Here is a 27,092-nt window from a genome sequence, read left to right as displayed (position 1 = left end):
TTTCTGAACTGTCCACAGCTCTCCTGAGACACAGACAGAGTAGACACAAATTATGACCATAAGCTCTTTTAACTCCCATTTTTTATCTGATGTATTATCCCGTTTGATCCAGGAGAACCTTTTACTATTTAAACTCTTTTGACTTTTACGTCTCTGGTGAGCACCTGGTTGCTTCGTTCTCTCTACTCATATCAGAGGTTGTCCCATAACCCGGACCTTAAGTCTCAAGTCATTCATGTACGATGTACCTTTGGTGGACAATGTTTGTAAATCAAAAATGTAGATAGTAAAGTGAGACATTTCAATTCATATGCAGTTGTTTGTTGCTATTTATAAGAGTATTCTGTGGAGAAGGGGAGGGGGGGCACTTCAGACTCCGGAACAGGCCTCCAAATGGCAAAGGTGAAAGGTTCACTGAAGGTGAATTCCCGTTTCTGAGTACATGATACATTTCCACTGAGCATTTACTGATCAAGTAAAATGCTATAACGGCATGTGCAGAATTTATTCCATTGTTGAGGCTTGTTCTGGTGGCCTCATTTAACAGTATGCACCATTAACCAAGTAAATAATTCTCAAGACTATTAAACATGTCCCCCATTATCTTAATTTAAAATAACTGTTTGAGTCAGCGGTGAGATCATGCAATGTTGGTCGTTTCGTGACAACTCAGTGCCAGTACCAATAGACTTCTTGATCAGTTTTGTTGCTATTTGGAACTTGGAACTTGATAAATATTGTAGATCTGGATCAGAGCAATCAAGTAGCATCTCATTCTTATTTTGTTTACATGTGAATGATAACACTGCTGGGACAAAAGCACACCTGTTAGATTAGAAGATTAAAAACACACCTTTGTTTCTGTCATAGTGAGATACTTTCTAAGTTAGAGCGTTCTACATTAGGAACAAGCGTCGCAGCTTAAACTCTGTTTATATTGAACCTCAGAAGGTAAGACAACATCTGATTCACCTATGGAAGAAATAAAAATGGCCATTTGGAAGTAATTCTTAACAAGCCACCAGCAAAGTAGTGCGCAAGCAGTTTATGGAGTCACATCAAGCTTTTCTCTGTCTGCAAGGTATACAAGCTCTATCTACCGGTATGTGTTGTGATTGAGGTGCCAGTATACAAAGTAAACTATTCTCCTTTAACGTGCACAGGCACACCATCTCAGCCATGTCATAAAGCGCATGACATAGTCCATAACCTGAGTATGAAAGGGCAAGCCCTACTCAATGCGCCAGAGTTTGAATTGCTGACTGGGTTCGCAGACCTCAAAGGCAGTACGGCTCTGAAAATTGGCCAAACTCAGACACCATGGGGATGGAACACCTCCTTAAGAAATGTCAGATCACAAACCAACTGGTCAGGGAGTGCCTGGCTGAATGCCTTGGTGTCTACATCTTAATTGTGAGTACTTGTCTGATATCATTGATTTAACTTTACTAAAGGAGCGGTGATAATGTGGCTGGTAGATGTCTTTGATCATACTATGACGAGTCAGCAGTTTCATCACACATGTGTGTGCGTGCGTGTGTGTGTGTATCGTGATACGCATACGTTATCTTATCAGATTGTCAAAGTACAATGAAGGAATCAGTGGAAGAGATGTATAGTGTTCTGCGATTATCATTTGATTTCAGAGTGAACTTCAATGTTATGCATCCTAAGCTAATTTCTATGTAGTCAATTCATAGTTTAGCATTGTTCTTCATGCAGTGAAATATTTGGTGTTCTGTGATTCTTTCTGAATTGAACTTATACAAATATAGTATACAGCGCCTCACTGTCTTGTTTTGGTGCAATTAGTGGACATTCACAATGGCTAACCAAGGACTTTGATCCCAAACAGCAAGAAATGTGGAGACACACAATGTGAAGTGAAGAGGTTCCAAAAGAGATAATGATCATAATTGAGATTGTCACATTTCTGTCTTTTCTTTTTGCAGTTGTTTTGTCTTCATTGACTTCAATGGATTCATTGCTTCCAGGGGCCATTACATTACATTACATTTCAGAATAACCTTTAAGATGATAGATACAGTATCTTATTTTCTACTGATGCATCTATTGTCATTGTTCTTTACAATTGTAGCTGTTTGGATGTGGTGCCGTTGCTCAGGTGACAACAAGTCAGGAGAAGAATGGGCAGTACCTGTCAATCAATCTAGGCTTCGCTCTGGGAGTAACATTTGGGATCTTTGTGTCACGGGGGGTGTCAGGTAAGAAGTGATGTGTTGTAAACAGATCTATTACGTCAGTACTGTGATGTCAGGCATCTCCATATTTGGGAAAAGTTTCAGCCCACACTACCTTTCCCTTGACTTTCAGTTTAAAATTAATGTTTTAAAAAAAGTTAGATATTAAGGTATAAAACATTTCGTGCCTGTGACCTTCCCCGGATCATAACACATAGCTATGGAAAGTTTCAGCCCAATCCAACTTGGGGTGTGGGCGTGATTAAACGACCGACAAATTGACAGACAGAAATTAGATTTTTGAAAAGTTAAATATTAAAGTATTGTCCATTTCATAAAGGTGCCCATGACCTTCCTCAGATAGATTATAACACACAACTATGAAAAGTTTCAGCCCATTTCGACCCGGGGTGTTGGCTGGACGTTGGCTGGACGTGATAAAAAGAAAGATAGACAGATTTCAACCAGATTATAGAAGATACTAAAATCTGTCCAGGCTGCTCCTCCCTGAGCTGTACTCAAAACCGCCTCATTAGAGTACAGGACATTTAATTAGGAATTTAGCAGCATACAATATAATGGTATGAGAATGTACAGAATATGATCGAAGAATAATTTAGCAACCATGATATACAGTACACACTATGTACAATGTTACTGTATTATTCAAAATGTTGTGCATGTGCTACTTTTTTCCATTTTCCTGTCTAGGATAGTTGATTCAGTTTGTTCTTTGTTAGTTGATTTGTTAGTTGTTTCTTTATTCTCAAAATAACAATCTTGTGAGATTGTACACCTAAAAAGGTTGGTCTCTCTGCATGATTGTATATGGGAAACTAATTTACAGAAACTGTTATTGTGGGCTGTTAATTACTTAGTGAAACCAGGTGTCACCATCGTTTTGGGACAAAAGTCTTCTTTTTATCCTCTCCAAGGCGCTCATCTGAACCCTGCCGTATCTCTGAGCCTCTGCTTTTTGGGCAGACATCCATGGATAAAGCTGCCCTTCTACGTCTTTTCCCAAATCCTTGGAGCTTTCCTGGCTGCAGCCACCATTGGCCTGCAATACTATGGTGAGCTATCATGAATGAATAGTTTACTATCTAATAGTATCTATACACAGGAATACACCTCGAGGAATGAGACACCAAGTATATTGTAGAAATGCCTCTCTACCTGTAAAATAATTGGAACCTTGAACCAAGATCAAGTAAAACCATATCAGAACCCCCTCCAACAACAGCAGCAGGAGCATAAATGTAGAATTCAAAGTCTGGTCTGTATTGTGGACCATAGAGTTATTGTGTCTGTATACTGTATGTGTGCATGTGTCTGCATTGCATATCGTCTCTGTCGGGTGGAAACCTTATACTTTATGTCCAAAACAGTTACTTTTTAGGATTTAAGTTCAGAAACAGCAAAAGTAGCAGATCGACAAGCTCAAAACGCACCGCTTGGCGCCCGCTTTGCAGATCTGCTGCTTTTTATACTTTTGTGTGGCGCTGTCGTATGATCAAGTACAGCATTAATTTGGGGGGGGGGGGGAAGTTACAATATGGAGATAAAAGGTTTCTGCTCGACAACAACGATATATGCATGCACATGTGGTTATGTCTGTGGTGGGGTATGTGTATTTGCTTTAACAGATGCCATCCAGTCATACAGTGGCGGTGAGCTGACTGTGAGCGGTCCCACGTCAACAGCTGGCATTTTCTCCACCTATCCTGCTGACTACCTCAGTGCATGGGGAGGCATCATGGACCAGGTCCGAGCGCCATAATGTTATTTTCCCCTCGTCCATTCCCCTTTTTTTTCTTTAGTGGAAAAAGTCAATACTGGAACACTGGGAGGGAGGTAAACCAAGAGAAACACAGGACGTACAACTTTCAATTCCAGGCCAGCAGGGGGCACATGTGGGCTCAGAAGACTTAGCATCCCAGCCTCCATGCCATCTACAGGCAGTGTCTCCTTTCTGCATGGATGGTTTATCTCTTTTATATGTAAATAAATACCAGAGGTAGGTTGCTCTTAGGGGTAAATTTTTGCACTCGGGTTAAATTAACACAGGATTTTATTGAGTATGTTCTGTGGGTTGGCAGTACGGATGGCTCAGTTTGGGGAATTATTCAGGAGAAATAACACAATATAGATTCTATTCTACTTTCAGATATTGATTCAGAATTGTCTATATTCCTAAAACAAAAACAGATTTTATACAGTCCTATACACTATATTGGGTAAGTGACAAAATGCGGTTGGCGAATGTGAAAATTATAGTCTCCTCAGTGGTAGGTAGGAACTTCACCCATGTGCCACCCAGGACTGATTATTATATTGCTAATTAGTATGAGATGTGAACTGTTGTATGATGTAATTTCATGCAGGTCATAGGTACCGCTGTTCTGCTGGTGTGTGTCCTGGCTCTGGGGGACCACAACAACTCCCCGTGTCCTCCTGGTCTAGAACCGGTACTGGTGGGAGCAGTGGTTTTGGCCATCGGTGTCTCTATGGGATCCAACAGTGGCTACGCCATCAACCCTGCCAGGGACCTCGGGCCTCGTGTGTTCACATATATCGCTGGCTGGGGAGTTGACGTGTTTAGGTTAGTGATTATTCTCTGCAATAGTAACCCCTTTTTGCTTTGGCCATGGTGTTGACTTGGATTATAGAATAAACATGGTGGATTATGGTTATTACGAACTAGAAAGGTATTTTCAAATTTCAACGTCACAAGACTTGAATTTTGATTGTCTCTTTAGCCAATGATTGTATCATGTATAATAGACTATTCTCTTGCTTTACATTCAAGAGATTGACCCTTTCAGTTAAATGTCACCGTTACAAAGTGCCCAAAGTATTTAGACATTAACACGATAAATCATTCGCATTGTATCTTTTATGTTCTCTAATGATAGTAATTAATTACTCTAAAGAATGCAATTTAATTTCTGACCTCATCCAACACTATTTCCAGGGCTGGAGATGGGTGGTGGTGGGTGCCCATTGTGGCCACCTGTATCGGAGCCCTGCTGGGAACACTGGTCTATGAGCTACTGATTGAAGTCCACCATCCACTGAGTTGCTCTGAGCTCCAACCCCAAGTTCAGGAGGCTACTGAGCGCAAGGAGGTGGAGCTTGAAGGTGTACACAAATTTTGAGAAACCCAGGGAGACGCAAAAGGGCACAATGCAAAAACAGTATTTAGAATCTTCTGTATTACTGTATTCCCTAGGGAAATTGTGTTGATTGATCGTGAGCACTGGGGCAGTAGAATAACATTGTTTTTGATTGCTGTGGACTCGCCACCCCCTCACATTTTATATAAACACATTGAGACTGACAAAATAGAACCGGTTTCCTTCCAATGCCCCATTACTTTCACACCTGTAAACAGGAATAATCAAAATATTTCTTCCATAGTTAATATAAATCAAATCTAATCACAGAATTTCACAGCTATTTTCCCTCTATGCAAACTGGAAAAGGTTGACTCAAGCACGAGTCTGTCTTCTTTCACACATTTATTTTGAAACGGCACAAAAGTGTATGGCATTTCAGCAAGCAGACCACAACCATGGAGAAAGAAAATGACATGATCTTCCACTATTTTGCTATATAAATATGATATTGTGACATATAAAAAGATACAAACGGGGAAAAAAAAGAAATTCCATCCACAGATCTCCTTCACGTGTGGTTATGAAGGTTGTTTGGAATCATACAAAAGAAAAGTGAGTACGGCGAGCGTGATTGTGTTTCTGTAGATAAAAAAAGAACAAATTTATAGAGATAATCGTTCGTATTATTACACATTATTAAAGACGACATAACCCCTCCCCCTCACACACATACACTCTCCTATCTGCTTTTTAATTACAATGTATAGCTACCTCTGGGGGGGGTGGGATTTAGTTTTTTTTAGCTTCAAATCATTTTGAGAAAAAAAAGGGGGGAAACGGTACAAGTACAAATACTATACGTATTCACATTTTCATAGCAAGTAACTAAAACAGTTTTTTTTCTCCATATTTTTTTAGTGTAATTATATGTATTTACATTCTGACACTCAGCACATTACTACCAGAAGGGAAGCCTTGCCTCTCTCGTTCTAGCTTAAACGTTTAACATCGCACGCCATTTACGCAAACACAGGTTACAGTAATGGGAGTAACCTTGTCGTTTCCAGCTGAAATGCCTTCACGTCACGTGTCATCTCTCGTTGTTGCTTCTACGACCATGTCTGTGGGGGTTATGGGTGACTTATAACTAGTTGTGCGCTGGTGTCGTGATGGGACACTCGCACGCAACTACGCATAACTCAGGCTTGAGGAAGCCGACGCAAAACCGACTTGCATGAATACAGACAGCAGTAATGTGGGTTTGTATAAATAAATATTACAATATCATTGTCATTTAGAAATCAAAACGTCTGAAAATTCTTTCAAGACTCCCTTCTTTCTCTCTATACCTACATGTCAGCTTTCTCTTGGGGGTGGAGGCGGAGTAGTACATAGATGCTGGCTTTAAAACGGTAGCGATCAGCCTTCATACAGAGACACAGGACCAGGTTGATGATACTGAGCCAGCCATGGGAGTGCTTCTTCATACAATGGGGGCGGTAGAGGGAGCCATGACAGTTCAGGACGAGGACTCGGGACTGAGCGGTGAGGTACAAATATAGCGGCACGGCGGGCATTAAGAGTACAGTAGGAAATGCATTGAAGGAAGTAACATGTTACGTGGGAGCGACAGGCGGGCAGCTACGGTTGATGGGAAGTGAGAATAGTCATGTTGATGATGGGGGAGGGTCTATGACAATATGGTCAACATTAATCGGTTTGCTCCGGGGGCGTGGGTGTTGTTCGCCTTACCGCCAGTGTGTCCGGTGAGGCGTGCAGTGATCGAACATGCAAACACAAGAGAAGTGCTATAGAGTAAGACCAAGCTTATGGTGGCGTTAAAAAACAAAAAAAAAACTAACTAAACTGCAGAAAAGAGCAGCTCTGTCGACATTCATCATTCTGAGTGACTTCAGCCTCTTCAGGGATGGTGAAGTGTAGAAGAACCCTGCCTGTCCCATCGGTCCCCCATAACCCCCCACTGCTTCCCCTTCACTCTACTGTGGTTTGTCCGTCTTGTGGGCTGTGATGAAGGCCATGCCGTGGGTCCTGAAGTGGGTGTTAAGGTCCGAGGCCTTGTCGAAGCGCCGGCCACACACCTTGCAGTTCAGGTTGCCCTCCCCGTCCTCGCCCCCCTGCCTGGTGGCAGGGGAGGCAGGCGAGCTACCGGGGGAGGTAGGGACCCCTCCGCCGCCGCGGTCAGCACCGTCGCCCTGGGTGTCGCGCACGCGGTGCGCGATGAAACGGTGGCGGCCGAGCGAGCCGGCCGACGCGAAGCACACGCCGCACTGCAGGCACTGGAAGGAGGCGGTGTCGGCGCGGTGCTGCGGGATGTGCCGCTGGAACTCTGCGCCGTCCTCGGTGGCGAAACCGCATGGCACGCAGCGGAACGCGTTGTCCTCCTCGTCCGGCTCCGTGGGAGCCGGTGGCGCCAGGGCACCTCGGGTTCTCTTGGCAGGACCACCACCACCACCACCCCCCTCCTCCACGCCGTCCTCCCCGCCGTGCTCCTCTTCCTCTCCACCCGCCCGGCTTCCGGGCGGGCCAGCCTCCCCGTCGTGCTCTGACGAGCTGCCAGGACCGTCGCCTCCCGGGGCCGAACGCTTTCTAGTCTGGGGAGCACCCTGAGGGAGGTCAAGAGACAGGGAAAATAAGAGGCACACAAAGTCAAAAGGTTTGAAATTAGAAACTGGTATTTTAACCCATTAAGACCTGAGACGATTCTTTAAAAAAAAATCTAAATCCTAACAGTTTTTGAAAAAAAAAATCTAAAACATTTTTTTGCAAAAATAGCAGATCTACAAGTTCATAGCGCGGCACTCGGTGCCGCGCTATGAACTTGTATATCTGCTATTTTTGAATAGCCAAAGAAATCGAAAGTGACACAGATGCGTTCCAGGTATTAATGGGTTAAGTGTGATGAAAACCAGAATGAGCCTAGTTTTTGCTCTGGTTCATAATTCTGGTACTGAGGGCACAAAGTACTAGTGCTTTTCAATCTAGAGGTCAACAGACAGATTATCTCAGCCTGGGACATTAGCAGGGTTCCCACTCCTTTTCAAGAGATGCATTTTCCAGTACTTTATGCAACCCGCACCTACAACATGCCGATATCAAGTAATTATCATGTGTTTATAGTTGATAATACTACATTGTAACATACTGTAGGCCTATACTACAATGAGGTAAAATTACCGATCAATAATCGATACAAATATTTGGAATAGTAATTGCTATATTATAATATATTACAATATATATGGTTGTATATTATATTTATGTGCCATTAATAATTGATTAATCAACCAATTAAATCAATTAGGAAAACAATTGTTAGTTGCAGTCCTACTAGGTTTTGGAAGACCCAGAAGAAAAAAGTTGAAAGGATGCGATTATCATTGACTGGTAAAAGGAAGGCCCTTTCTGCTGCTCCTGCTTTCATTGACACAAGTGGCAAGCTGAAGATTCAATGAGAAAAAAGCTACTAAGATAATCAATGACTAAATATCGATTGAAACTAGTTACTATCAAGACGTGATTACAAGTGTAATGAGAAGTGGACTCACATTTGAGTTACCTTTGTGAACGAACTAGAGTAGTCAGTGTATTGTCACGCGTTACAGGGGGGTGGGTATGTTGAAGGCATCCAACTATTTGTGGTGTTATACAAACAAATTAATTTGACTCTGCCAGATGGAAGAAGCTTGCGTCACATTTGTTTTCACAGGCTACTTCCATCTGGGACCTCGGTAGCACAATCGATGAAGGGGCGGTCCCTTTTTTTTTTCAAGCTACTTGGCAGGTGATTGGATGATCCCGCCCCTAGCAGCCGCTGATTGGTTCGAACACGCAGCGGTGCGGGCAGCTCCAAAGAAATAGCCAGTCTAGATCTTTTTCGACCCAGACCACAAACACACAGCCACTGGCTAGACGTTTTTTTTACCCTGACCGACTCCTACCTAATGAAAACCTAGTTGTTATACACATACAGTACATGGCAACACATTTCCAGGACATTTAGATTATTTTGTCATTTTCCATGAGTTTTCCAGTATATATGGGAACCCAGAGTAGTTCAATGCAATCTAAACAACATAGAACAGCGTAAGTCTAGGTGCCCAGGACCATAGTTCAAAACGACTTTAGCGTCTCCTCTGCAGGCCTGAGGACTGCTACAGTTTGTTTATTTATTCTATGAGGTAGATATTTTCATTTCACACGGTGTCCAAGGTCTGGCATTCATTCTAGACAGCTACAATAAAAGCCAGCTGGTGCAAGTTACCAGTTGAGAACCACTGGTTTATATCATAAGATACTTTAACTGACCTGTCCGTCAGTGGTTCTATGATGGAGTCGAATGTGTTTGTCCAATAGGAATCGACTGCTGAAGGTCCGCTTGCCCTCTGTGCAATATCTGTAAAATTACAAAAAGATTTGTTACGCTTGATTGTTAATCACAGGTGCCAGTACCAGTAGTCATCTGAGGTTAAGCCATGCAGTAAACTACACATAGATCTATGGCTTCCCAGGTATTTCATGAGGTTTAATGGTAATTAACCTCACTGTTTCAGCCGGTCTCTGCCTACACCTACTACACAATTGTCACTTTGTCAGGGAAGTTTGAATACATTTGTAAAACAACTTTTTCGCCACAGACTATTTTCAGCTAGACTTTTCAAATAAATCCATGCTTTCAACAGCATTACAATCATTGTGTTTTTACCTATTTCACACACATTTCAAGCCTCAAGTTAACATGCAAAACACTGGTATGATCCTTAAAGTCATGTTTTTTTATGTATAGTATAGTATATCATTTCTTCTGATGTAATAGATTTTTGAGTTGTGAAGGAACTCATGTTCATAGCTGTTCATATTAGGTAGGTGTTCATATTAGAATTGGCATAACATTGAGATATCAAAGCTGTGGTGTATCACCTTTAACATGCAAAACAAATTATTGTCTTAAGAGTTTGTTAGCCAAAACATGATGCAAGTGAGCTAACTTTAGCTCTGTTGAACTGGGAAGACTTTCTGTGGCAATGGTCGACACCTGTACAATAACACAGCCAGCAAAGCAAGGGTTGTTGTTGAATATTTGACCAAAGTCTATGGATACAGGAAGAGTGCGCACAGAGAGTGCCGTGCTACGAGCTTGTAGATCTACATTCTTTTTGAAAAAACGTGAACATGTGTGCAACTCTTTGAATATATATATTTTTTAAAGTGAACATTTTGAACTGAAATTGAACCACTGATATAGAAACATATGTTTTTTTTCCCAAGAAACTGTTTGGATTTAGAAGACATTTGTAGAATCCCCAGAAGCAAAGATTTAAAAAAAAAAAAAAAAAAGCAGATCTACGAGCTTGTATAATCTGCTATTTTTGAATAGCCAAAGTATAAAAAAATAAAATCTAAAATGTGTCATGTTTTATTCGTTTGCTTCTTATAAATAATTTTTTGTTTTAATGTTTTCTCCTGTTCTTGTTTGTTTGCTTTTTTATTTGTTCTTATGCGGCACTTTGGTTCGACCTTGGTCGTTGTAAATGTGCCATTTCACCATGGTCGTTGAGAGACATGCAAAACAAGATAGCAGTCAGATTTTAACCCTGGTCCTTCTCCCACTAGGAGTCTTTCTGACAATAAGCTATGGAAAACATAATTCAGTGAATGCCATTTTGACTCACTGGCAATGGAAGACTCTCTTGTTGCCTTCGTGAATGACACGCTCGTGGCGCCTCAGGCTGGACGAAGTGCTGAAGGTACCTCCACAAATACGACAAGGGAACTGGATGGTAAAAGCACAAACACACAATGGAGAAGAGAAAAATACATTTTAATGTTATACATCAAAGGCTTGGGCCATAATTAGGATGAGGGATGAACACCAGCCAAATATAACTTGTGGCTTGTGGCTGGTGTGTTGGCCTATTCTACATACCACTTTGACAAGCACATTTTCTTTTTTTGTATCATTGTAAAAAAAATAAACATATGAACATTTCAAATTAGCTGTGTGTGTGTCTGTGAAGAGTGAGGGAGCATGTGACACCTTGCCGTGCTCCATCTTGACGTGGCTGAGATAGTCATCGTTGTCAGTGAAGGTGGTCTGACACTGGGGGCAGGTCCACTCGGAGGCCTTGGTGGGCTGAGTGCTGCCCTCCGCTGAGGCCGGGGCCACATTTCCTGGAGCCTCGTAGTCCTCGTCCGCGTCGTCGTCTTCCTCCTCTTCCTCATCGTCCTCTTCCTCATCCTCCTCCTGGTCCCGCCCCCAGTCCTCGCCGTCAGAGTTGTCCGTCTTTCCGGTGGGTTTGGACTTGGCCGGGGCGGACGGAGTGGACGGGTTGGCAGGGGTGGGCGCAGAGGCATCCTGCTGAGCCTCTGGTTTGAGCGACAGGCCCCTGTGTGCAGTCTGAGCATACGGGGAGAAATGTGATTTTAGGAACTAGAAGTATAAAAACACAGCAGAACGATGCTCAATTAATTGTAGTACGAGTAGTATTTGCATGGCCTCACACTAAAGGTCAAGGACAATGGAAAATTGCACAAAAGCAACACATGGGTGAATGACATGCCGTGTCAATTTGTGTGTTGCCTGTACATTACAATAACCATTACGTTTATGTAAATGCTACAGTTAATTACTTAAACTCAATGTCCTTTGTTGAAAAAACATACATTTATGTTTTAAAAAAATACAGTATATAGATAGGATCAGACGGACTGTAATTTGACTAGATAACATTGTGTCACACAATATGTATTCTCCAACACAGCACTCCAAATACACCTAGTGATAAATAATGACTAATATGGATCATCATGGTACCACTACGAAAACAACTACTAGAGACCATAAATAATATTAGTCACTAAAACAATGACATATTACCTTATTATTATTAGCGGTTAATACTCTGTAAGTAACTACCTAGTGAAATCTGGCCTGCCCACAAGCGCAACACAGTAATTACATTTTAATTTAATGTAATGCCTATCTACAACACTTTGCGGAATGTTTGTATGTAGGCAGAGGCCTGAATTATACTTTGTCATACAACGGTATTGCTCACCAAAACAAGCTCAGATACGTAAGTTGTGAGCTTTTAGATTTGTCTTTTTTTGTCAAGCAACACCATCAAGTATAAATTAAGCATCGCTCTCTCCTATGTCATTACCACAGCAACCAATGCAGATAGGTCAACGATGAATACACAAATCCAATCTGATCACTTGCAAATAATAGTGTGGACAGTCTTAAAGATCAGATGTGAGAAACAAATTGTATTTGCCTGCAGTCTGAATAAAGCCTCATTATCCCAGCGGTTTCCTCAGGCTATGACTGCAGACTGCTGCAATCGTAGTTCTTTATAATAAACACAATTATTTAACTTTTTTCAAACAAAACGTGAATATGATCACTAGTTAAATAACATACTTTTGAAACAGTTTAACAGTTCACTTTTCCATGCTACAGTTATAGAACCAGCTCAGAAATAAAATGCCTAATATTGTACTAAAAGTAACCTATATTTGCATTATTTTGTCAAGTCATGGTTTACTGACAGTGTGAGTGTTTCTTAGAATGACAGTACCATTTCTGAAAAATCTACGTGGCAACAAGTAACTTACTTTACTACTTATTATTTTTTACAACAAAAACATCTACAGGTACTCCCCAAAGGTAAACATTTTTAATGATTCCCAGGACCTATGCAAACTGATGACTGACTTTTTCCAGTCAGAAAACAAACCTTAATGTGCTCCATCATGGAACCTTTCTGAGCGTAGAGCTTGGTGCAATCAGGACACTTGAAGACGTGCACTTTCTGCTTGGCCAAGTGAGTGTCAAAGTGCATGTACAGCAATGGTTTCTGGGTAAAAACTGTATCACACATAACGCACTTGTAGATCATTCTGCAAAAAGAATGAAAGAGTAAATTACCATTCGATCATTTCATGGCCACGATTCTGGCTAAATTGACAATTGAGAAGTTTCACTGTGTCTTAAATTTTGGTAGCCACAATTAATTTATTTGGTAGGTGACGTGCATCTACACAGTAGGCTACTATATGAATTCAGGGAAAGCATGTATATTTGGCCACCAGATATTTACAGACCTGCCAACATTAGGAAAATGTTTTGAGCACCACACTTGATATTATTATTGATAAGTATTACTTAATCAAATATAAAACTGATTTCATCAGTAGCATGCAGCCTCTGCGAGGAAGTAGCCGATAGAGTGGAAGCTATCCGTCCCGCTATGGGACGGTAGCTTGGCAGTGGCCATTAGCCAATGAATTCGAGTACAAGCTGCTATACATCCCGCTAATGGAACGGCCTCTATGTACGGCATACAACAGCTACACACAGGACATAGCACCGTACAGAGCATAGAGAGCGAGTGACAGAGAGATACAGACGCAGTGAACGTTGCGTCGTCAGCTTGTAATTTTGCATACTTTAGAGGGACACATCGTACCTGCGTACTTTGGTGTGAAAATGCGGGCCTGCTATGCAAAATGCGTACACGTTGCCAGGTCTGTATTTATGTGTACATAAAGTGTAATCTCATCATGTGTAATAACATACTTGGCCTGTCCACCAGTGAGGGTGGGGTGTTGAGTGCTGATGTGGCCCTGGGCACTGGGGGCAGATTTGAAGGCCATGGGGCAGCTGGGGCACTTATGGAAGACCTCACAGTGGGCTGTCTGGATGTGGGATTTGATAGAATTCAGCCCTCCGAATACAACCTGGCAGCTCGAGCATCTGGACAGAGTGCATTATGAAACGTTTTAGTCAAAATACAAAAACCTCTTGGAATTTAACTTCACCAAGCTATACATACATTCAATGAAATAATACTTTATTGAACAGAGGAGAAATGATCACATACACTTTATACCACACAATTATTTTAGCTGCAACACACTATATAATATCACAGCTACAGGATGTTGCTGGCACAACTTGAAGAGTTGCCAACACCTGTAGCCAGGGTAAAATACAATAGTAGTGATTAGGAACAACTTTAACCAAAAACGTTATGTTGCTTATCAACATTATCGTCATTATACAACAGAGAACTTCAATGTGTTCCCAGTAAGACCACCTTTTGCCATGAATTCACATTATGGCTTTAAAGAAAATTCAACAAAATATTACATCAAATGTATAGCTCAGTGACAATCATTTGTAGCCACGCAAACCTGTAACCGATGCGCCGGGCAAAGTGCAAACAGGCTTCCTCCAAGTGCGTCTGGAAGCTGGCTTGCCGGGCAATGCCCCCACACTCGGGACAGACATAGGGCGCCCGGTGCTTGTGGATCCTCTGGTGGGCCGACACGGCGCATGAGTTGGGCAGCATCATGGGTGGGGAGCACTGAGTACATGTCTGTAATTAAAACAGCAAAAAGGTCAAACCACACAACATTTACAGAATTCGACAAGTGTGATACATTTGAAGCACACTATATTATTGTGTATTAACTCATTGAGTGCCAATGACGTCTTTTGACGTCACCTATATATATATTTTTTTTTTCAAAATTAATTATTATTATTATTATTATTTTTATCTCAAAGGAACTAGATTTTCAAAAAGTTAATGCTCCATCCACTTCAATGTTAAAATGTAAACGGAGGAAAAAAAAAATCACATTTTTCCATTTTTCCTGCCCGTGGCATAGGGATCAACAAGCTTGAAATAAGCCTGGCAGTGAATGAGTTAAAACAAGAGTTTACTGTGCTCTTGTCATGATAAACATCTACAGAATATGCATTATAACTAGACTACTACTACTGATCTATCTCAACATGAATTCAGGGCATCTAATATTTGTCAAATAAATAAAAATCAGGGAGACATACAGTGCTCTCATCACCAAGACTCACTGAGTTGGGGGCAGCTCTGATCTGCTGGAAGTGGGTAACCAGCTCAGCCTTGCCAGAGAACTGGGCTTGGCATTCCGGACATTTAAAGTTGCTGTATTGTAGAACCTCAACCTTCTTGCAGGGCAGGGGCATCAGTGCCTGGGGGCCCTGGGGCACGCGGCGGACCGTTCTGGGCTGGGTTGCTGCTGCTGGAGACGGGGTCTCCTTCATGGGACTGGAGCTGGAGGAGATGGTGGGAACTCCAGATGTAGTGGAGGGGGAGGAGACTGGAGGAGAGGAGGTTGAAGAGAGCACGCCCACTTTAGAGTAGGGGATGGATGTGAGAAAAGGAAAATATATGGGAGATGGTCAATGGAGATGAATAATACAATGAATGATGGATGATTTTTTTTTTTCCTTGTTACAACAGATGTTATGAATGATATGAATGATTCATAATATAACTGTGTTTTCTGTGAAATGTCAGCAGCAAAAGGTCACCATTACCAAATGATGGAATATGGTCTTTCTTCCACACAACATATGAAAACATGCAATGCAGCCAAATTTTGTTTTCTGTCGGATGGTTTTATGCAAACGCATGATAAACAAACTCTCTATATTGCATCCTTACCACCGATGGCCGTTGCGTCCTGTTGTCCGATCATCTGCTCCACGGTGACCGGCCTCATAACCAGGTGAGAGCATTGCATGACCAGGCCACGCTCCTTATGCTCTCTGGCGTGCAAGAGCAGACTACACTTGTTGAAGAAGGCCAGCCTCTTGGCGCAGTGGTTGCAGGTCACCTCAATGCGGAGCGACCGCCTGTCGTAGTGCCGTGCCAGGCTGCGCTCCAGGGCGAATGCGTCGCCGCACTCCAGGCAGCGATAGCCGGCGGCAGGCAGTGGAAGCCCCCACTCTGGGGGCGGGGGAGCGGAGAGGTCAGGCTTATAGCTGGGCAGCAGATTCTTGCTGTTGAGGATTTTGTTGAAGGCCTCCACCAGGCTGGACTGGCTGCGGGAGATCACAGCCCCTGTGCTGTTGACGATGGAGGCAGGCTTGTTGGATTGGAGGGCACCAGATATGATGGTGCCACTGCTGCCTCCGTTAGCTGTCTTCGTGGTGGCAGTGCGCACGCTTATCCCACTGGCTGCTACAGAGAACTTGGGAGAGGAGGCCACGGGGGGAGTTGCAGGCAGGGCAGCAGATTTGGTAATGCTGACAGCAGTGGCGGAGACTTTAGCCTTGTCAGAGGCAGCCATTTTGTTCTGGACCTTTGTAGCAGCGGCTAGCATTACGCTACTAGCTGCTAATGTAGACACGGGCAGAGCATTGAGAGCCTTTACCTTCTGCTGCTGAGATGTTGCAGTACCTGGAGAAGCCTCCATTTTGCGGGCCTTGTTAGCCAAGACTTTGCGTCCCCCAGTTTGTGTTTTAGGTGTGTTTTTCCCTGCTGCACCACCTTTAGGCGCTACCCTAGTGACAGTTCTGGTGATTCCACCTGTGGAGGTTTTGATGGTCTTTATCCGTACTTTCAGTGGCCGGGATGGAGTCCCAGCAGGGGGTGTTGGGGCGGCACTTCCAGTCCCGCCTCCTCCTCCTTCAGTGGATGGTGGTTTTAGCTTACCATCGTCGATCTCCATCTTTTCCTCCGCTGTTCTCGTGCCTTCTCCCTTCCCCGTGTCTGCTTTGCCATCGACAAGCCGATCTATGCCGTTCCCCACTTCCATCTCCTCTTCCTCCTCCTTGGGCTCCCGTAGGTCTGACGGAGGTGGAGTGGAGGCTACCGCGGGACTAGAGCACCTCTTGGCTGTGACTGGAGCAGCTGATTTGGGCATCTCTGGCTCAGGACTCTCTGGTGAGTCTCTCTCCTCAATGACATGCTCTGGGTGCCTTTCTTCCTGCTGTGGGCTCTCTGTGGAGCCAGACTGTGGGGTGGATGACGTTAGACTGGCACCTGAAGGTGTGTCCCCTGGCTTGGGTTGAGCCGCCACAGAGGACAAGGGCTGGGCGGAAACAGTGTCTGAGCTGGGAGGCTTGAAGCGACGGGTCAGCTGTGGTGGTGTGCGGGTGGGAGAGTCGGGACTCTCCTGAATCACCAGAGGACCCCCCAAATCTGGGTCAGAATCATCCTCTTCAGACTCACGGGGTTGAAATCCAGCAGGGGCAGCTTTAGGGGCTCCGTTAAAGGGCTGGGAGGAGTGCAGTGGGTGTGACGAGAGAGCAGAGGGTGGCGTAGAGAGCAGAGGCTTGGAAGGTGGGAAGAAAGGCGAGGCCAGTCCCCCAGAGCCACCCGGGGCAAGAGGAGAGGACGCGGCCGATGAGGAGGAAGAGGAAGGCAACAAGGCTTTCACCCCATCGGCCCTCTCTTGGCCTGCGTCCTGCTGTTGCTGGTGTTGCTGCTGTAAAAGCTGCATCTTCCTAGCCCGGCCTACAGGGTCTCCTGACCCCTGTGCCATGAGAGGCTTGAGTCTGTTGAAAATGTTGGCTCCCTGCTTATGAGACTTAGCAGCTCCAGCCCCACCGGCTCCACCCTCTGGAGAAGCTTTGGGGGTATTCACTGACCATGGCGCTCCATTTGATTGCGCCTGGCTCATTGGTGAGGGTGTGGAGACGCCAGACGCTCCGAAACCATTGTGGTTGAGTGCTTCAGATTCTGCTATGCCAGGAGCACAGGCACCAAGCCGCGGACCCACGTCCACCCCAGCTATTACATCTATGGGGTCCTGATCTGCATCCCCATCCTCTCCCTCCACAGTCTCAATGCGTACTTTGTTCTTCACGATGACACTGACAATAGGGGCGTCAGCCTGGGGATCTGGGGGGCTAGGTGGTCTCATGGATGGCCCTACACCCACCCCACTGTCTGACTTCCCCAGAGCACCACCGGTGGGTCCGTGGGGCCCCTCTGCCTCGTCAGGGGCCGACTGGATGGCCTCTTTGGCATCGATGTCAGGGATGTCAAATGCTGCCAACAGGTCGTCAAAATCTGGGGTCTTCATGTCCCCCATGCCGGGAGCAAATCCTGCAAAAACAAACACAATAAAATAGGGTAAATTATACTAGTACAATTGCTATCCCATTGTTATTCATCACTGACACCTATCAATCTAGCTCACAAACAATAACATTGCAAAATATGACGATGTAAAAAATATGCATACAATGTGTTACGACCTGTTTAGGTGTAAATAATGTATTGCTACATAACATGCAGCTCATCCAGCGACGTCTGACACATACACATACAGCAGGTTAGCATGTTATGTGGCTACCTAGCGAAGCTAACAGTTGAGCCATTATTACGGCAACAACGTTAGCTAACCCAGCTAGTAGCGCTAGCGACGGGTTAGCGTTCCTCTCGCCCAGCACGAAACCTCTTTCTCTGGGAACAGAGAGAGGTTCAACGTTAATATCCTTCCCGTTCTCATTACATGTTAATCCCCAAATGCATTTCATTGCATTCCAAATGACGGCCGTCTGGCTAACAATGCGAGCCCGATGATAGCGTATCCTTGGCTAGCTGCGATATGTGCTATTCTGTGCTGGTGGTGCTCCTTCACGGCTCTGTGTGGCTAGCTGGCCGCTGAGCTCCAGCCAAGCCATAGAGGGGTCATTTAGCTAACTAGGCTAGGCGTTCGCCATTAAAATGCAACCTAGAACGGCCCCATAGGGCATGATGTGGCGACAATATCAATGAAATATGATCGCAGGCTCGACGATGTCACAACAGAGTGTCGGCGGGACGGGGATCTTTGATTTATATTAGGTGTATTTTTGATTGTTTACCTGGATACGCGATATCCGACTATCCTAGCTCGTTTTTCAGCTGAACGCTGTGCTTCCCGTCACGTGACCCACACGCCATCCTATCGCGTCCTCAGTAGCAGAGGCAAATCAATAGCCATCATATTTTGTACTTAATGACACGTATGTTTGTTTTACAAAATCCTATCTATATTGAATTTATATTAGGTATCAACATTCTTATTTTATTTATAAATGAATAACCATGGCAACATTTTTTTTGCTATTTGTGCTCTACATAAACACCATGGGAAGGTTGTAGGTTGATAATCAGAAACTTAAAATCTGGAAAACAATTCTGTATAAAATCTGATGAATGAATGAATTAAGCACACAGCAATTTCCATATACCATTTTTTATTGCAAAAGAAAACAAAAAGACATGACAGGATTATGGCTAACTGGTTGTTTCAGAAACCTGTCATCACCATACAAACCAATTTTAAAGTATATGTCAGTCAGTCCACCAGTAATTTATCCAAAAAGGTAGGATAAAGAAAGCAAAAGGCATTTTGAGAATAAGCCCAAGTTATATCTTACAGTAATACTAATGAAACGCATTCAATTGTAATAGGTGGTCAACATTTTCACTGTGAATAATAGTCATTCTTTCATGTTGGTGCTTTTAAATGTCTGCCAAATATATTTGATGTTTAATGTCAGTCTGTCAGTATGGTCATGCAGGGACATCAAACGGTAGGTCAATCAATCTTTTCTTATATTATCATAATCCTGCATTAAAGCCTAATTTATGCTCTGTCGCACACAATGGGCCGAGAGCGGCCGAGAATAGCACAACGCGTCACATCCGCGACGTGTTGTGAGCTTGTAGGCCTGCTATTCTCGCTGCGCCGTCGCACGACGAAGTATGAATCGGGCTTTAGTCTGCCAACTGTTCATGTCAAGTCCATGTCTCAGTCCTGTATGTTTCGGTCCTTGCTCCCTCATTTCTTTTTCTCCTCATCCTTTTTGCCATCTGGCTTGTTTCCTGTCTGGGAGGCCAGGGAGCCCATGGCGTTGCGAATGGCCTCGTTGTTGGGGTCCACGCCTGGCAGGTTCTCCAAGACACTCTGAAGGAACTCTGGATCCTGCATCACATCATAGTCATCCTCCTCCTGGCAATGTATAACACCAGACAAGAATAGGACATTAGACAAGGCATAATGTACAGTGTGCATCACCCTGAAGGGGTTTATTTAGCAGTGATGACCAATTCACTGTGCATTATCCCGGTTTGTCCTGGCTACTTGCAGTATGAACGTCGTCAGTTATTTGACATGAAATTCGTTTTACAATGTTATTATCTTCAGCAACAAAAAAAAAAGATCACGTGGATCTCATGATCCACATTTGGATGGCTCCAATGCAGATCTCAGACTCATGTGGCCAGCCTTGAATCACTCATCTATGACTTATGACTCCAAATTTGGAGGTTTCAGCCCAATCAGAGCCCTCTTGACTACCATTACCATTTAAGTTAAATAAATATTTCAAAAAGTATAAGATATATAGCCACACCGTAAAATACAAAAGATTCTGTCAATAGCATCATAACAGTGTAAACAGACGCAGAAATTTGGTTTGCAATTATAAATAACAGACTGCAGTAATCCTTAATTGGCCAAACCCCTTTTCAACTAGAAAAGTGCACTCCTCAGAGCGCAGGTCTCCGCCATGCCAGGTTGCCTACCCAGGGCCTGCAAACTTTGGAAAGCAGTCATAGTCAATGGAATGGAATCTGAGACATCTGACTGATACGTCTTGATCACATGACCCCAGAGATAATGTGTAACAATTTGTGTGAATTTTGGACAAAATCTGTAGGAGTAGTAGCAAAAAGTGTGTTTTGAAGTAAACACAAAATGGCACAAAATGTAGTCTGGCACAAATGGCCACAAATGTGGAGTTGGGTCATGATAAAAACAAATTATTGTATGGTTCAAGAGTTATAGGCCAAAATGATAAGTGGGCTATGTTATAGCACCACCATGAGGCCAATTTGAAACATTTGGGTTGGATGTTCTTCCTTGACCTACTAGGGGTGTGTGTGCAAAGATTAACGCTGATCGGTCAGAGATTTGACTGCTATTTCCCTCATCTGGTCCTCTCTTTATTCCATCATGAATGAGCAAATGGAAATTATATAATATGCTGATAGCGCAGAACAATTGTGAAATACATTTTATGGTAATGATATTTATAAGTTCACACACCGACTGTCTCTGGATGCACTCGTTGAAGGACACGTGATAACTGCCATGTGAGATCGCTTAAGTTAACCGCTTTGATTTGTCATCTGCCATGTGGATTGTGGGAATTATCTCAATGAAACAGGAGTGATAGGGAAGGCAGCAGAATCTCACCTCCTTCCTGAATTAAAATTAGGATGCACAGCATAAGGCTAGTCGACTAGTCTATTAAACGGTGCTTTTAACGCTTTTATTCTGTGAAAATACCTTGGCTTTGTAGGCATGAGAATGCCTCTCAGCCAATCAAATTACAAGCCCAGACCCAACAGTTGTATAGTGAAAAATAAAAACCCAGGGCAAAGTGCTGTTGCAGTGCAGACCACGAGGACCCATATTGTACCTTGGTAGATTCTGCAGTGTCCATAGGGGCTCCTGTGTCCATGTCTCCATACTCTGATGGCAGATTACAAGTGGGAAGAAAGATATATCAATGTATACAATGGGACATGGTATTGGTCTGTAAATGACAGAGCACAGGGTGTATGATTGTCGTTTACCTCCTCCTGCAAGAGACATCTGCATGGCATAGGCTATCTGCTCCTCCTCTGTCATGCTGCTAAAGTCAGGCAGCACTGCAGCGCCGGTGTCTGGTTGAGACACGGACATCTTCAACAAGGCCTCGTCTGATTCTGGTAGAAACAAGGACAATGACACAAAAATGGTTGGAATCACAGACTAAAACCATAATATCGTTACCATACCACAGGGCTTTACCATAATATCTAAAAAGTATCTATCCATCCATCTATCTGAAATATATCTCATCTCAAATGTACCTCTGCCAAACGGAGTTGGACAGGGGGTACATTTTCAGCCCATTCCATTTGTCCGTTTACGCTGTTATCATTGGATTTGCATGAAACTAGGCTTTTTGTGATTCAGTGAACAGTGATTTTAAGATTTTTTAATAAATATACGCTTATATCATAGATAATTTTAAATACACGTCAGGGTTACAAAAGGTTGGAAGTCTGTCGCTAGTGTCTGGCTATTGACTAAAAAGCAAAAGTTTTCCTCAGAATTGTTTCAGTGAGGTGATAAATGTCATGCTAAATTATTAATCCCCAACAGTGATTTATTTTAGAAAATGAATTTCTTTGAAACCAAGAGAAGACTACTAAGGTCAGAAACAACCACAGAATTCAATAGGTCACCACTTTAAGTGGGAACACCAGGAGCACAACGAGCCGCATAAGTAATTAATTATCTTTACTGTTCTTTCTTCAAAGCGCATCTAGTGTAGGCCCAGACACCAAAATAATCAAATACAGAAGAGAAGGCTCTCTCTTGCACCAAATGCCAGTCTTCTGAGCGTGGGAATAGCTGATCACAAATCTGAACAGGCATGTCACACAATCTTACCGTCTGCAGCGGGTGTGGGCACGCCTGCCTCAGCGGCAGAGGCAGCGGCTGCTCTGCGGGCCTCTTCCTCCTGTCTCTGTCTTTGCTCCTCCATGGACACACGCAGGGCCTGAAGGACACACACAAAGGGCCAACTGAAGGCAGAGGACAACGTATCTAGAGGTGTTCCGATACCAAAACCAGTATCAGAAAAGCTGCCGATACTGCCTAAAATATGCTAGTATCGCTATCGGCGGTACCACGTCATTTACCGCAATGATATTTAATTTACGGTAATATTTTGAATGTTTCAGTTGATGTTGTACGACTGTTTTATACCCTTACTGTGCTATTTACATCATTAGTTTACCAACTTATAGCTGCACATTCATGGAATTTTGATTTATTCCTAGACCCGTGGTTCTCAAACCATTTAATTTCAAGGACCACCATAACTCTGAGAGTTACCCTCACAGGTCCATTTGGTTCCATTTGTCCACTCTCGAGTTACAGACCCTGTAAGGGTCCCTGGACCCCACTTTGAGAACAACTTGTCCTAGATTATTTTTTAATTTACACAATTTACATCGACCAATATGCAAGTTATGGTCGGAATCGGTATTGTGAAGGAAAAACTAATATCGCCTGCAGAATTCTTCTCTTTAGTCGTTATATGGACCAATACGCAGCGTGTGCTATAATTGCATTCTTTATTTAAACATATATAGAATGGGAAGAATGCAAGCATCTTTCCATTGTTTGCCGTAGCACTTTCTAGAACTTACTTGATGATAATTGTTTGTATCTTTTAAATCAGCAGAAAAACAATAAACCAATGATATATCTGCAGGTCTGGGCCCCAAGTACTTCAATGCACATCACCAGGATTTGTGTGTGAATTCCAATTAGATTCTATAAATATTTTGGTACATCCATCTTACCAGGGCCAGCTCTGGATCGGCACTGGGGTCCACACCAAACTCAAAGTCACTGGCACCCAGGCCCATCATTGAGCCTCCCTCACCGGCCAGGATGGGTGACGAGAGCAGGGCATCGGCAAGGCTGGGCCCGGGTGGGACAGTGACCAGGTGGGAGCCTGTTCCCTCCTTGCCATTTAGAGTATTAATGAAGGCAGTAAGCTTCTCTGTGTTCAGTTCCTAAATAAGAATTGGGAAAAAGAAGATGGAGAGGATTATGTGACGGTTGGCTAAGATTTAAATACGGAAACAGCCAGAGTTCTCAGTCAAATAAATGTTATCTGGTGTGGTAAAAATGTAAGAGAAATAAAATAATTCTCACCTCTTCTCCAAAGTTGATAATATCCACATTGACCTTCTCCTTTTTCAAGCGCTTTGCCAATTTAACAAGCTGTGCAGGTGGAAGATTGAGACAGAAATAGAGACAAAGAGGTAGAGTGTTAAAAATAGAGAGAGTTGTCATTGCCATGACAACCTTGGCATTGGACATTTCTTAATTTGTTCCTAAATGTGTAACATCTCAATATGAATAGCCAATGCTAATATAATTACGGTTTGCTATCTGGCAGACATGACGCACACTCACATCCTTCTCGTTATCCTCCACAGGGCTTCCCACAAAGGCGATGATTCTCATCTTATGGTTTTTTCCTTGTCTGTGCTTGAGGGCGAGCTGCGCAAAGCAAAATAATAACCATCTATAAAAGCCATCATGAAAACATAGATCTACCAGTCTTCTAAAGCCTAATTTATACTGTGTCTTACAACTGTCGCTTGCAGAAAATCTGTTATTTTTGGCAAGCGACATCATTTTAATATGCAATATAAAAAACTTTAATTAATTCATCACGTCACTTACATGAGCCACCCTGATGCCTGTGCAAAAGGAGATCGTCCCACGGGGCGTGACAGCATGTAGTTTGGAGAGAATGCGACCAGTATCTGGAGTCAGTGTGGTCAGGACCTCACAGTTACTGCAAGAATAGAGAAGAATCCAACAAAGTTGCATTAGCACAGATATTGTATGCATATATGTGATCCTTTTATCCAGTCAACTTGCAGTCCATTAAAACTGATTCTCAGCTATCAACAGATAATTTGAATTGATTTTGAATCAATACAAATTGTGAGGCACAACAGAAAAGCTCACTTTGCCATAGTGATGAGGCCCACATTGTTCTCTGGGTTGCTGCGAGTTTTGGAGTGGCAGACAATGTTGACAGCGTCTTGCTGAGCCTGTAGTCTTGTCGGCAGAAAGTCTCCATTCCTCATGTACTCACTGTTGTCCACACTGAAGGCCAAAGAAAAATGGGTGAATTAGTTAGGATTCCTTTACTAATCATCAAGCAGTTAACGTCATTTGGGACAGTTTGAACAAGTCCGTTCACAATAGTTAAATTCAGTGGTGGAAGAAATATTTGCATATTTTACTTAAGTAAAATAAGAATATAATTATATATATTTACACACACACACACACACACACACACACACACACACACACACATACACACATAATACAAAATACTCTGTTACAAGTAAAAGGCCTGTGTTCAATTGTTAATTGGGTAAAAAGTACAAAAGTATTGGCATCAAAATATACTTAAAAGTTTAAAAGGAAATACTAAGATGTTTGAAAATAGCAGATCTACAAGCTCACGACGAGTCGCGATGTGACACTTGAGCTTGTAGAGTGGCTAATGTATGTTTTATAAATATAATAATTTATATCTGCAAAGTAGCTAGTAATAACTAAAGTTTTCAAATAATTGTGTAGTGGAGTAAAAGTACAATATTTGCCCGAGATGTAGTGGAGTAGAAGTAAAAGTACTGAAAATGTAAAATACTCCAGTAAAGTAAAAAATACCTCGAAATTGCACTTAAGTAATCAATCAATCAAAAAGTACCGTACTTGAGTAAATGTACTTAGTTACTTTACACCACTGGTTAAATTGGGTCACCTTATGTCTAGTATTGCAGTGAATTGGAAGCCATCTGTTCTGACAACGATGGACTAATAGTTGACATTGGACAAACGACACAATCAAAAGTAATACAAATGTTTTATAGCCTAAAAACTACTTGGAGGCAAATATTTAGACGGGTTAACGAAACGCCCAATGTCCTTCCTCAATCTCCAAAGAGAAGGGAAACATCTTTTCTTTTTATACACAATGTAAGGAGATTCATCTTTGTTTGAGGTCAGTGTAATAATGGGAATGTTTTGGGCATTACCTCACACAGTAAGGAATAAGAGGGAACAGATATATTTTTCTGTTCCCCCTTATTCCTTACAGTGTGAGGTAATGCCCACAATTAACATTATTACACAGATCTCAAAACAAAGATAAATCCCCTTACAGTAGCATTAATATAGCATGAACACCGGACCGCTAATGCTAACGGCAAACGTTAGCAAGAGATGACATATATTATGTCAACCGATGTGTCGGGCGGTCTCCTTAACATAAAAATCAAAAAGGAACTGTTAACTGACAAAGGTTTAAATCGTCATTAAACACACTCTGTATGTATGCGACGTTTGATCATTTCAGAACAACAATAGCTGACATGTCGTTCCTAGCTACCATGACTCAGCTAGTCCATGGAGCCCAGCTGAAGCTGGCTAATCTGTTATGGTCCGTTTTATCAAGCGATCCTAAAGGCCATTTCCTCTCAAAGTATCCCAGACAGCGAGGATATTCTGTGTACCGAACATTGCCAGAGCTCACTTATCAACAGATGCACAAATAAAAAGACTTTTGTATTATCCTTACCAGACCATGGTACTTTCAAGCCCCATTTTGAAAACTTCTTGTTGCTCTCTGTCGTAATCTTATAAGCTCACTGTCTATTGGGCAAGAGGAAAGATCAGGGTTTAACAACACGAGACGTGATTGGTCGGAATTTAACCCTAGAAATCTCATAAAGAACATGTATACCTTTTTTTTTTTTTATTACGATAAATTATGTATGTATTTGATAATGTATTTATTATATTAAATACAATTGTATAATTGTATTGATAATCAATAGCAAAACAAATTGTATGATAAATTGTGTCCTCATACAATGCATGCAGGCAACAAAAAATTACCAGCAATTTTTTTTGGTCCATTTTCTTTAATAAAATCCAGGTTCAGCAGTATGAACAACACCTTCCAGTTCCCAAAGATCAAGAAAAAGAAAAACTGGTAACTTATACCCAATAAAAAGGCACTGCTGTGATTCCTATATACACATTTATATCTGTTATATCAAAGAAAGACAACAAAAACATAAGATATAATATAAAGAAAGTACAGTTAGATTTCATAGAACACACAATATCAATAAAGTTATAAGTTTTAAGTATTAGTGACAGGTCCATCTTTCCAGAGCAATGCAATATCCCAATCAAAGTTCTTTCAAACAAATTTCTCCATACAACATACATTTCTTGTAGACCACAGACGACACAATATGGAATATTGAAATATACGACAATAAATATCACTATTTACATACTTGGTTCATAC

At 42.5% G+C, this 27,092-nt stretch overlaps 3 protein-coding genes across 5 annotated transcripts; 1 reads left to right on the top strand and 2 right to left on the bottom strand.

The window, feature by feature from the left end:
- Positions 1 to 1,326: 1,326 nt before the first annotated feature.
- aqp10b (aquaporin 10b) lies at positions 1,327 to 5,359 on the top strand (the record flags this gene model as incomplete). The annotated part of the gene is made up of 6 exons (XM_080442581.1): positions 1,327 to 1,413; positions 2,099 to 2,225; positions 3,137 to 3,274; positions 3,848 to 3,966; positions 4,586 to 4,803; positions 5,176 to 5,359. 6 exons carry the CDS (start codon positions 1,327 to 1,329, stop codon positions 5,357 to 5,359), a joined length of 873 nt encoding a protein of 290 aa, XP_080298707.1.
- A 348-nt stretch (positions 5,360 to 5,707) lies between these two features.
- Positions 5,708 to 19,029, bottom strand: znf687b (zinc finger protein 687b). 2 transcript variants are annotated; one of them, XM_080442911.1, is made up of 10 exons: positions 18,990 to 19,029; positions 15,835 to 18,225; positions 15,222 to 15,520; positions 14,537 to 14,721; positions 13,920 to 14,096; positions 13,078 to 13,240; positions 11,376 to 11,735; positions 11,011 to 11,111; positions 9,647 to 9,734; positions 5,708 to 7,944 (listed from the first exon to the last, which is right to left on the bottom strand). In XM_080442911.1, exons 2-10 carry the CDS (start codon positions 18,209 to 18,211, stop codon positions 7,318 to 7,320), a joined length of 4,377 nt encoding a protein of 1,458 aa, XP_080299037.1. In that variant the 5' UTR covers positions 18,212 to 18,225; positions 18,990 to 19,029; the 3' UTR covers positions 5,708 to 7,317. The 2 variants fall into 2 exon arrangements, with proteins under 2 accessions (XP_080299037.1, XP_080299038.1); XM_080442912.1 differs by having other exon boundaries at positions 15,222 to 15,487.
- A 318-nt stretch (positions 19,030 to 19,347) lies between these two features.
- Positions 19,348 to 26,434, bottom strand: LOC308095251 (26S proteasome non-ATPase regulatory subunit 4). 2 transcript variants are annotated; one of them, XM_080442235.1, is made up of 10 exons: positions 26,352 to 26,434; positions 24,725 to 24,865; positions 24,434 to 24,548; positions 24,155 to 24,247; positions 23,897 to 23,965; positions 23,539 to 23,754; positions 22,619 to 22,727; positions 21,754 to 21,885; positions 21,597 to 21,649; positions 19,348 to 20,122 (listed from the first exon to the last, which is right to left on the bottom strand). In XM_080442235.1, the coding sequence occupies exons 1-10, from the start codon at positions 26,375 to 26,377 to the stop codon at positions 19,952 to 19,954; spliced, it is 1,125 nt and encodes a 374-aa protein (XP_080298361.1). In that variant the 5' UTR covers positions 26,378 to 26,434; the 3' UTR covers positions 19,348 to 19,951. The 2 variants fall into 2 exon arrangements, with proteins under 2 accessions (XP_080298361.1, XP_080298362.1); XM_080442236.1 differs by having other exon boundaries at positions 24,161 to 24,247.
- Between the last annotated feature and the right edge of the window lie 658 nt (positions 26,435 to 27,092).

This window comes from Gymnoscopelus braueri, assembly GCF_963280865.1.
Source record: "Gymnoscopelus braueri genome assembly, chromosome: 11".
NCBI classification, from domain to species: domain Eukaryota; kingdom Metazoa; phylum Chordata; class Actinopteri; order Myctophiformes; family Myctophidae; genus Gymnoscopelus; species Gymnoscopelus braueri.
The sequence above is the reverse complement of the archived record's forward strand: the minus strand, read 5'-3'. Positions and strand labels throughout refer to the sequence as shown.

What these genes read in the sequence shown, in the direction of transcription:
- znf687b (XM_080442911.1), bottom strand. Translation starts at nt 18,211, where the DNA reads ATGGGGGACATGAAGACCCCAGATTTTGACGACCTGTTGGCAGCATTT. An exon ending in CTCACTGGTGGACAGGCCAA is followed by an intron (nt 13,241 to 13,919) that starts GTATGTTATTAC and finishes TTCTTTTTGCAG; the next exon opens with AATGATCTACAAGTGCGTTA. An exon ending in AAGAGAGTCTTCCATTGCCA is followed by an intron (nt 9,735 to 11,010) that starts GTGAGTCAAAAT and finishes GTAATTTTACAG; the next exon opens with ATATTGCACAGAGGGCAAGC.
- LOC308095251 (XM_080442235.1), bottom strand. Translation starts at nt 26,377, where the DNA reads ATGGGGCTTGAAAGTACCATGGTCTG. An exon ending in CAGGCATCAGGGTGGCTCAT is followed by an intron (nt 24,248 to 24,433) that starts GTAAGTGACGTG and finishes TGCTTTGCGCAG; the next exon opens with CTCGCCCTCAAGCACAGACA. An exon ending in GCCCACACCCGCTGCAGACG is followed by an intron (nt 21,886 to 22,618) that starts GTAAGATTGTGT and finishes TGTTTCTACCAG; the next exon opens with AATCAGACGAGGCCTTGTTG.